The sequence below is a fragment of the Oncorhynchus clarkii genome, chromosome 4, assembly GCF_045791955.1.
Source record: "Oncorhynchus clarkii lewisi isolate Uvic-CL-2024 chromosome 4, UVic_Ocla_1.0, whole genome shotgun sequence".
Lineage (NCBI taxonomy): Eukaryota > Metazoa > Chordata > Actinopteri > Salmoniformes > Salmonidae > Oncorhynchus > Oncorhynchus clarkii.
This window is the reverse complement of record NC_092150.1, coordinates 87129168-87141338: the sequence shown is the minus strand read 5'-3', so window position 1 is coordinate 87141338 and position 12171 is coordinate 87129168. Positions and strand designations below refer to the sequence as shown.

General features: G+C 49.2%; 1 protein-coding gene across 3 annotated transcripts in view; it reads right to left on the bottom strand.

The window, feature by feature from the left end:
* Positions 1-12171, bottom strand: part of LOC139407409 (INO80 complex ATPase subunit) — a 97712-nt gene that overhangs the window by 22412 nt on the left and 63129 nt on the right. For all 3 annotated transcript variants that reach the window (XM_071151168.1, XM_071151171.1, XM_071151170.1), the window contains one exon: positions 4504-4631. In XM_071151168.1, coding sequence (XP_071007269.1) covers positions 4504-4631 — 128 coding nt within the window. The remainder of the gene's footprint in view (positions 1-4503; positions 4632-12171) is intronic.

Genomic DNA, 12171 nt, shown 5'->3' with positions numbered 1-12171 from the left:
TGGGCTGCCATCAGTCAGAATGTGGCCCAGAAGTTAATTGACAGCGTGCCAGGGCAGATTGCAGAGGTCTTGAAAAAGAAGGGCCAACACTGCAAATATTGACTAACTTCATGTAATTGTTAATAAATCCTTTGACACTCATGAAATGCTTGTATTTATACTTCAGTATTCCATAGTAACATCTGACAAAAATATCTAAAGACACTGAAGCAGCAAACTTTGTGGAAATTAACATTTGTGTCATTCTCAAAACTTTTGGCCACGACTGTACTCTTGACTTGAGACTCCAGCGTTCTGGTCGTGACTGAGACAGACCTGGACCACATGAACCATCTGGAGAATGAATGAAGGAATAATGAGTCAAACAATAGCTCAATGAATAGAAGGCTAGTCACTACAAAATCCAAATTGGATCGTTTAGAACAGCATAGACCCCAATCAGAATGGCTCTTGCATTTTTCAGTGAGTGGCCTTGCCTTGCTGTTCTTGTAATATATGCAGACGCAATGCGGTGGTTTTCCTGATCCAAGAGGAACAATAAATAAAGACTGCAGACAAATCTGACTGAACGGTGTACAGCAGCAAAGACCCCATCGTAACATTTCTGGAACTGTGTGTGTGTGTGTGTGTGTGTGTGTGTGTGTGTGTGTGTGTGTGTTTTTGGTGACAGTGTGTGGTTAACCCATGCAAACTAGAAGCAGAGACACTTGGCAACGCTCCGCCCTGACAGAACAGCTGACGACGTCATTGTCATCCATCTGGCCTCGGAGCTAGGGAAGATCGGCGATGTTACACGGCGCCGAAGATCGCCACGCCGACTGGAGACGAAAAAACAATCACGCTAATGACACAGATTACAATCTCTGGGGTTTTGGTTTTGTTCTCCCCCCCCCAAAAAAAAAGAACAGACAGAGGGGACGGAAAATCAACTCCAGCTGGAGAGAGATCATATTGGTAAGCGAAAGGGGAGATAGACGAGGGGAGTTTGACTTCATCTATGAATGACTCAATTCAACTTCAGAAGAAATAAATCACTGTCTATTGATGAGTAGGAGTCAAAGTGTATTTATTCAGTACTGTCATTGATCACAGATCACCTTGCTGCCTTGTTTTTGTGTCATTACCATTTGCATTTATCCCTCCCTGCCCAACGACTAAAGACTATATATAGTGTGTCAGCACCCACCAATCATCTCTTTTGAAGACCTAGTATAGACCACATTATTTCGTTTTTGGGCTATTTTCCCACCACTGGCATTTGCCCCATGCCCAGCCAATAAGATGTCTGCCAGCCATGTTACCCAACAGACGGGAGGAACACGTAGCCAGTCACCAGCCATCAAAGACCTAGTTATGAAAACAGTACAGTTTAGCCATCAAACACTACCTCACCACGAAACGCACTACCTCACCATGAAAAGAACCACTGAACGCCCTACCTACCTCACTACGCAACACCCTACCTCACTACGCAACACCCTACCTCACTACGCAACACCCTACCTCACTACGCAACACCCTACCTCACTACGCAACACACTACACAACACCCTAACCTCACTACCTCACTACGCAACACCCTAACCTCACTACCTCACTACGCAACACACTACACAACACCCTACCTCACACCCTAACCTCACTACCTCACTACGCAACACACTACACAACACCCAACCTCACACCCTAACCTCACTACCTCACTACGCAACACACTACACAACACCCTACCTCACACCCTAACCTTACACCCTAACCTCACTACGCAACACACTACCTCACACCCTAACCTCACTATGCAACACCCTACCTGACTACGCAACACCCTACCTGACTACGCAACACCCTACCTGACTACGCAACACCCTACCTGACTACGCAACACCATACCTCACACTACCTCACTACGCAACACCCTACCTCACTACGCAACACCCTACCTCACTACGCAACACCCTACCTCACTACGCAACACCCTACCTCACTACGCAACACCCTACCTCACTACGCAACACACTACCTCACTACGCAACACACTACCTCACTACGCAACACACTACCTCACTACGCAACACACTACCTCACTACGCAACACACTACCTCACTACGCAACACACTACCTCACTACGCAACACACTACCTCACTACGCAACACACTACCTCACTACGCAACACACTACCTCACTACGCAACACACTACGGAAAACACTACCTCACTACGCAACACACTACGGAAAACACTACCTCACTACGCAACACACTACCGCACTACGCAACACCATACCTCACACCCTACGCAACACCCTAACCTCACACCCTATGGAACACAATAAACACTACAGAACACCCTACCTCACTACGGAACACCCTACGGAACACAAACACTACAGAACACACTACCTCACTACAGAACACACTACCTCACTACAGAACACACTACCTCACTACAGAACACACTACCTCACTACAGAACACACTACCTCACTACAGAACACACTACGGAACACCCTGTCTCACTACGGAACACCCTGTCTCACTACGGAACACCCTGTCTCACTACGGAACACCCTGTCTCACTACAGAACACCCTGTCTCACTACAGAACACACTACCTCACTGCAGAACACACTAGCTCACTACAGAACACACTACCTCACTGCAGAACACACTAGCTCACTACAGAACACACTAGCTCACTACGGAACAAGACCGACCATGAGAGAATGGAGGAGTTCCTGTTACGATGACTTCACGCCACGGAGGTGCCTGTGTGTTTGTGTCTATAGGGCAACAATAGAGATAGAGCTATACAGAGCTAGGACCAGAAGTGACGGAGTGCTATTGTTGTACAGGGGTCAGAATGCTGTAACACTGGAAGCACCCTGGCTGTTCCCATGCTTTCAGCTCAACAAGAGACCTTTCCACATGCCACAAACAAGTGCTTTTGGTTTCCTCCATGCATCCATTTTCCCTCACTCAAGCCCATTGCCCACTCATCCCCTCCCCCATCCCCCCCACCCTCCAAGAGGTAGTCTCTCTACGAGGTACAGGATAATCAGAGCAACCAGCGATACCTGTGTCCCCCTAGTGGAGAGAGATCTACACTACATGACCAAAAGTATGTGGACACCTGCTCGTCGAACATCTCGTTCCAAAATTATGGGCATTAATATGGAGTTGGTCCCCCCTTTGCTGCTATAACAGCCTCCACTCTTCTGGGAAGGCTTTCCACTAGATGTTGGAGCATTGCTGCAGGGACTTTCTTCCATTCAGCCACAAGAGCACTAGTGAGGTCGAGCACTGATGTTGGGCAATTAGGCCTGGCTCGCAGTCGTCGTTCCAATTCATCCCAAAGGTGTTCGATGGAGTTGAGGTCAGGGTTCTGTGCAGGCCAGTCAAGTTCTTCCACACCGATCTCTACAAACCATTTCTGTATGGACCTCGCTTTGTGCACAGGGTCATTGTCATGTTGAAACAGGAAAGGGCCTTCCCCAAACTGTTGCCACAAAGCTGGAAGCACCGAATCTGGAATGTAATTGTATGCTGTAGCGTTAAGATTTCCCCTCACTGGGAACAAAGGGGCCCAGACCATGAAAAACAGCCCCGGACCATTATTCCAACTCCACCAAACTTTACAGTTGGCACTATGCATTGGGGCGGGTCGCGTTCCCCTGGCATTTGCCAAACTCAGATTCGTCCGTCGGACTGACAGATGGTGAAGCGTGATTCATCACTACAGAGAACGCGTTTCCACTGCTCCAGAGTCCAATGGCGGCGAGCTTTACACCACTCCAGACGACACTTGGCATTACACATGGTGATCTTAGGCTTGTGTGCGGCTGCTCGGCTATGGAAAGCCATTTCATGAAGCTCCCGACGAACAGTTTTTTGTGCTGACGTTGCTTCCAGAGGCAGTTTTTGAACTCAGTAGTGAGTGTTGCAACCGAGGACAGACGATTTGTACCTGCTTCAGCACTCGACAGGCCCCGCTCTGTGAGCTTGTGTGGCCTACCACTTCGCGGCTGAGCCGTTGTTGCTCCTAGACATTCCCACTCCACAACAACGGGTGGCATCCTATGACGGTGCCACGTTGAAAGTCACTGACCTCTTCAGTTCAGGACATTATACTGCCAATGTTTGTCTACGGAGATTGAACGGCTGTGCGCTCGATTTTAAACACATGTCAGCAACGGGTGTGGCTGAATCCACTAATTTGAAGGGGTGTCCACATACTTTGTGTATATATATATATAGTGTAGCTTCGTTTTTTCCAAACGTCAAGGCCACTATTCATAAAGCTTCCCAGTCCCAGGACTGCTGATCTAGGATCAGTTTGGGGGGGGGGGGGGGGGCTGATCCAGCAGTCCTACTCTGAGATGCATTATAATAACAGGTCAGCCGCACTGTTTCTGTGGACATCTCTCACTCTGATGACCATGTGGTCGCTTGACAGTAGATGAGTGACCCTTGAGTCCATCCTACTCTGCACCCTACTGCACTCACCTCCAGCAGGTCGATCATGCGAGTCATCTGGGAGTAGATGAGGACGCGGTGTCCCTGAGTCTTCAGGCGACACAGCAGCAGATCCAGAGTATGCAGCTTCCCACTGTCCGTGATCAGGGTCTCCTTGTCTGAAACACAGAGGGCAGAAGGCCTACATGTTGAGCATCTTAAATCCACTTGTAGGATCAGAAATAACACATTTGCTTTTGGGAACAGCAAGATTCCTTTTGTTCTAAGGTCTTGTTGATTTGAACCGGTAACTGTGATTGTTTTGGAGGATGTTTGGCCACATGTTCCAGGACATCGACGTCATAACTTGAAAGCTATTGATGAGCTTAAATCTGAAAAAGCAACCAGTGCTATCGCATCCCACAGAGGACAGTGCTATCGCATCCCACAGAGGACAGTGCTATCGCATCCCACAGAGGACACAGTGCTATCGCATCCACAGAGGACACAGTGCTATCGCATCCACAGAGGACACAGTGCTATCGCATCCACAGATGACACAGTGCTATCGCATCCACAGAGGACACAGTGCTATCGCATCCACAGAGGACACAGTGCTATCGCATCCACAGAGGACACAGTGCTATCGCATCCACAGAGGACACAGTGCTATCGCATCCACAGAGGACACAGTGCTATCGCATCCACAGAGGACACAGTGCTATCGCATCCACAGAGGACACAGTGCTATCGCATCCACAGAGGACACAGTGCTATCGCATCCACAGAGGACACAGTGCTATCGCATCCACAGAGGACACAGTGCTATCGCATCCACAGAGGACACAGTGCTATCGCATCCACAGAGGACACAGTGTTATCGTATCCACAGAAGACACAGTGTTATCGTATCAACAGAGGACATAGTGTTATCGCATCCACAGAGGACACAGTGTTATCGTATCAACAGAGGACACAGTGTTATCGCATCCACAGAGGACACAGTGTTATCGCATCCACAGAGGGCACAGTGTTATCGTATCCACAGAGGGCACAGTGTTATCGTATCAACAGAGGACACAGTGTTATCGTATCAACAGAGGACACAGTGCTATCGTATCGTATGGGGAAGTGAAGGAGGGAGGCAGGGAGGCAGACACGGAGACAGGCACACAGAGGCAGACACGGAGACAGGCAGACAGAGAGGCAGACACAGAGACAGGCAGACAGAGAGGCAGACAGAGAGGCAGACAGAGAGGCAGACAGAGAGGTAGACAGAGAGGCAGGCAGAGAGGCAGGCAGAGAGGCAGGCAGAGAGGCAGGCAGAGAGGCAGGCAGAGAGGGATGCAGAGAGGGAGGCAGAGAGGGAGGCAGAGAGGGAGGCAGAGAGGGAGGCAGAGAGGGAGGCAGACAGACAGGGAGCTGTGGCTGAGACAGATAGTAGATACAGTCTGGCTCAGTAGGGCTGGTAACAGTCGTGACATGGCAGTCTGTACCAGATAAGCCTCTTCACTAGGCCTCCAAGACAAACACCATGCCCCACCATCAAACACCTGTAATAGGCTTTGGGGTCAGAGGAAGACACACAGGGGAAGAAAGAGAGGGGGAGACAGGCGGAGAGAGACAGGATGGAAGGAGTGAGATGAAAGAGAGATCACCCAGACCCAACAGACCAGGGTACTGCCCCACCCAGACCCAACAGACCAGGGTACTGCCCAGACCAGGGTACACCCCAGACCAGGGTACAGCCCCACCCAGACCCAACAGACCAGGGTACTGCTTAGACAAGGGTACACCCCAGACCAGGGTACAGAACCGCCCAGACCCAACAGACCAGGGTACACCCCAGACCCAACAGACCAGGGTACAGAACCGCCCAGACCCAACATACCAGGATACACCCCAGACCAGGGTACTGCCCAGACCCAACAGATCAGGGTACTGCACAGACCCAAACACACAAGGGTACTGCCCAGACCCAACAGACCAGGGTACTGCCCAGACCCAACAGACCAGGGTACTGCCCAGACCCAACAGACCAGGGTACTGCCCAGACCCAACAGACCAGGGTACTGCCCAGACACAACAGACCAGGGTACTGCCCAGAACCAACAGACCAGGGTACTGCCCAGAACCAACAGACCAGGATACTGCCCAGAACCAACAGACCAGGATACTGCCCAGAACCAACAGACCAGGGTACTGCCCAGAACCAACAGACCAGGGTACTGTCCAGAACCAACAGACCAGGGTACTGCCCAGAACCAACAGACCAGGGTACTGCCCAAAACCAACAGACCAGGGTACTGCCCAAAACCAACAGACCAGGGTACTGTCCAGAACCAACAGACCAGGATACTGCCCAGAACCAACAGACCAGGGTACTGCCCAGAACCAACAGACCAGGGTGCTGCCCAGAACCAACAGACCAGGGTACTGCCCAAAACCAACAGACCAGGGTACTGCCCAAAACCAACAGACCAGGGTACTGCCCAAAACCAACAGACCAGGGTGCTGCCCAGAACCAACAGACCAGGGTACTGCCCAGAACCAACAGACCAGGGTACTGCCCAGACACAACAGACCAGGGTACTGCCCAGACCCAACAGACCAGGGTACTGCCCAGACCCAACAGACCAGGGTACTGCCCAGAACCAACAGACCAGGGTACTGCCCAGAACCAACAGACCAGGGTACTGCCCAGAACCAACAGACCAGGGTACTGCCCAGACCCAACAGACCAGGGTACTGCCCAGACCCAACAGACCAGGGTACTGCCCAGACCCAACAGACCAGGGTACTGCCCAGACCCAACAGACCAGGGTACTGCCCAGACCCATTCTACTTTAGCAAACAAACATTTCCATTACCTTCACTAAAACACAGTCGAGAGCTTTTGCAACTTTGTTAATTAAGGAAGAAGAGTGAAACAATTTGCTGCCCAAAAGAGGGAGTTGTTTTTTGCTGTGTTTGACCTTTACATTGCATTCAAACAACAGAGCAACACTTCAACTTTTCACTCACCACAGAAGCATTTCTAACAGCCACTTTGGCTAAAACCCCCAGAGGCCTCAGCCTCACCAAACACAGAGCAACACTTCAACTTTTCACTCACCACAGAAGCATTTCTACCAGCCACTTTGGCTAAAACCCCCAGAGGCCTCAGCCTCACCAAACACAGAGCTGTATACGGACGTGTTATTTTAAAACTACCACTTCTGAAAAGGAGGGAGTGATTCAAATAAAACAGGATTGACTGTTTGTTTGTTTGTTTGTTGTTGTTGTTGAAATGACAGAGGACTATGGTTGTCTATCTCCTTCCAAAACAACACAAATAGCTTGATATTAAAAATACATGGGGTTTTTTTTCCAGCATAATGCAACATGGCTGGTTAGCAAATTGGGAACAAAGAAAGAAAGTGAGGCCACGAAATAATAACATGGAAGAGGATTTAAAGGGTTAGTTCAGGTTACTTCCTCGTATGGCTGCTATCAGAGAAAATACACTACAGTACAAATGGGATAGGCCGTACACACACTGATGTCACGTTACTATGGATACCAAATGTACCAACAAGCATTGTGATCTGCCCTCTTCATTACCTCCTCACTCCCATATCCAACCCTCCTCATTACCCTATCCATTACCTCAGTACCATATCCAACCCTTTCATTACCTCCTCACTACCCTGTCCAACCCTCTCCAGTACCTCCTCAGTACCCTATCCATTACCTCAGTACCCTATCCAACCCTCTCCATTACCTCCCACTACCCTATCCATGACCTTCTCACTGCCTTATCCATTACCACCTCACTGCCCTATCCAACCCTTTTCATTACCTCCTCACTACCCTGTCCAACCCTCTCCAGTACCTCCTCAGTACCCTATCCATTACCTCAGTACCCTATCCATTACCTCCCCACTACCCTATCCATTACCTCCCCACTACCCTATCCATTACCTCCCCACTACCCTATCCATTACCTCCCCACTACCGTATCCAACCCTCTCCATTACCTCCCCACTACCCTATCCATTACCTCCCCACTACCGTATCCAACCCTCTCCATTACCTCCTCACTACCCTATCCATTACCTCCCCACTACCCTATCCATTACCTCCCCACTACCTCCCCACTACCCTATCCATTACCTCCCCACTACCCTCTCCATTACCTCCCCACTACCTCCCCACTACCCTATCCAACCCTCCTCATCAGAGTACACACAGCTATATCGGTCAGGTAATACAGGACTAGTAAAGTTTGATTTCCTCATTTTTTTAAATGTTGTATTATTATTTAGCCTTTTCCACTGGGTGCTGCGTCCCCCTCAGCACGCGTACCCTTCCAATACGCCCACTGATGTGTATCAAAGTAGTATAGTGGAGGTAAACGCTCTATCAATTCATAAGGCTGATGGAACAGATCAGAATGTTGAAAAACATTTATTTCTTCACATTTCAGGCGCAGCAACGTGAACACGGCAGGAGGCCTACGCGTCAATGATCCAAAATGCTAATTTACAGGGAAAAGTTGTTTCATGGTCAAATATGGAGATAGGTGTTAGAAAATGTAGAAAGAGGGGAGATCTAAAGATGAAATAACTAGCGTGGGATGCTAATATGACTAAGATAATGCCTTTGGCTGCTGGACAACAAAATAAAAGTTGAAAGAAAACAAAAGAAAGAATATCAATTCAGTTGCCTTCTGTTTGGCAAACTACCTACTACCAATCCACCTCCTGTACTACAGAAACACTGCTAACCCAATCCACCTCCTGTACTACAGAAACACTGCTAACCCAACTCCACCTCCTGTACTACAGAAACACTGCTAACCCAACTCCACCTCCTGTACTACAGAAACACTGCTAACCCAATCCACCTCCTGTACTACAGAAACACTGCTAACCCAACTCCACCTCCTGTACTAACCCAACCCTCCACCTCCTGTACTACAGAAACACTGCTAACCCAACAGAAACACCTCCTGTACTACAGAAACACTGTACTACAGAAACCCAATCCACCTCCTGTACTACAGAAACACTGCTAACCCAATCCACCTCCTGTACTACAGAACCCAACTCCACCTCCTGTACTACAGAAACACTGCTAACCCAACTCCACCTCCTGTACTGTACTACAGAAACACTGCTAACCCAACTCCACCTCCTGTACTACAGAAACACTGCTAACCCAACTCCACCTCCTGTACTACAGAAACACTGCTAACCCAACTCCACCTCCTGTACTACAGAAACACTGCTAACCCAACTCCACCTCCTGTACTACAGAAACACTGCTAACCCAACTCCACCTCCTGTACTACAGAAACACTGCTAACCCAACTCCACCTCCTGTACTACAGCTAACCCAAACACTACAGAAACACTGCTAACCCAACTCCACCTCCTGTACTACTACAGAAACACTGCTAACCCAACACCTCCTGAAACACTGCTAACCCAACTCCACCTCCTGTACTACAGAAACACTGCTAACCCAATCCACCTCCTGTACTACAGAAACACTGCTAACCCAACTCCACCTCCTGTACTACAGAAACACTGCTAACCCAATCCACCTCCTGTACTACAGAAACACTGCTAACCCAACTCCACCTCCTGTACTACAGAAACACTGCTAACCCAATCCACCTCCTGTACTACAGAAACACTGCTAACCCAACTCCACCTCCTGTACTACAGAAACACTGCTAACCCAACTCCACCTCCTGTACTACAGAAACACTGCTAACCCAATCCACCTCCTGTACTACAGAAACACTGCTAACCCAACTCCACCTCCTGTACTACAGAAACACTGCTAACCCAACTCCACCTCCTGTACTACAGAAACACTGCTAACCCAACTCCACCTCCTGTACTACAGAAACACTGCTAACCCAACTCCACCTCCTGTACTACAGAAACACTGCTAACCCAACTCCACCTCCTGTACTACAGAAACACTGCTAAAACACTGCTAACACTGCAACCCAACTCCACCTCCTGTACTACAGAAACACTGCTAACCCAACTCCACCTCCTGTACTACAGAAACACTGCTAACCCAACTCCACCTCCTGTACTACAGAAACACTGCTAACCCAACTCCACCTCCTGTACTACAGAAACACTGCTAACCCAACTCCACCTCCTGTACTACAGAAACACTGCTAACCCAACTCCACCTCCTGTACTACAGAAACACTGCTAACCCAACTCCACCTGTACTACAGAAACACTGCTAACCCAACTCCACCTCCTGTACTACAGAAACACTGCTAACCCAACTCCACCTCCTGTACTACAGAAACACTGCTAACCCAACTCCACCTCCTGTACTACAGAAACACTGCTAACCCAACTCCACCTCCTGTACTACAGAAACACTGCTAACCCAACTCCACCTCCTGTACTACAGAAACACTGCTAACCCAACTCCACCTCCTGTACTACAGAAACACTGCTAACCCAACTCCACCTCCTGTACTACAGAAACACTGCTAACCCAACTCCACCTCCTGTACTACAGAAACACTGCTAACCCAACTCCACCTCCTGTACTACAGAAACACTGCTAACCCAACTCCACCTCCTGTACTACAGAAACACTGCTAACCCAACTCCACCTCCTGTACTACAGAAACACTGCTAACCCAACTCCACCTCCTGTACTACAGAAACACTGCTAACCCAACTCCACCTCCTGTACTACAGAAACACTGCTAACCCAACTCCACCTCCTGTACTACAGAAACACTGCTAACCCAACTCCACCTCCTGTACTACAGAAACACTGCTAACCCAACTCCACCTCCTGTACTACAGAAACACTGCTAACCCAACTCCACCTCCTGTACTACAGAAACACTGCTAACCCAACTCCACCTCCTGTACTACAGAAACACTGCTAACCCAACTCCACCTCCTGTACTACAGAAACACTGCTAACCCAACTCCACCTCCTGTACTACAGAAACACTGCTAACCCAACTCCACCTCCTGTACTACAGAAACACTGCTAACCCAACTCCACCTCCTGTACTCCTGTACTACAGAAACACTGCTAACCCAACTCCACCTCCTGTACTACAGAAACACTGCTAACCCAACTCCACCTCCTGTACTACAGAAACACTGCTAACCCAACTCCACCTCCTGTACTACAGAAACACTGCTAACCCAACTCCACCTCCTGTACTACAGAAACACTGCTAACCCAACTCCACCTCCTGTACTACAGAAACACTGCTAACCCAACTCCACCTCCTGTACTACAGAAACACTGCTAACCCAACTCCACCTCCTGTACTACAGAAACACTGCTAACCCAACTCCACCTCCTGTACTACAGAAACACTGCTAACCCAACTCCACCTCCTGTACTACAGAAACACTGCTAACCCAACTCCACCTCCTGTACTACAGAAACACTGCTAACCCAACTCCACCTCCTGTACTACAGAAACACTGCTAACCCAACTCCACCTCCTGTACTACAGAAACACTGCTAACCCAACTCCACCTCCTGTACTACAGAAACACTGCTAACCCAACTCCACCTCCTGTACTACAGAAACACTGCTAACCCAACTCCACCTCCTGTACTACAGAAACACTGCTAACCCAACTCCACCTCCTGTACTACAGAAACACTGCTAACCCAACTCCACCTCCTGTACTACAGAAACACTGCTAACCCAACTCC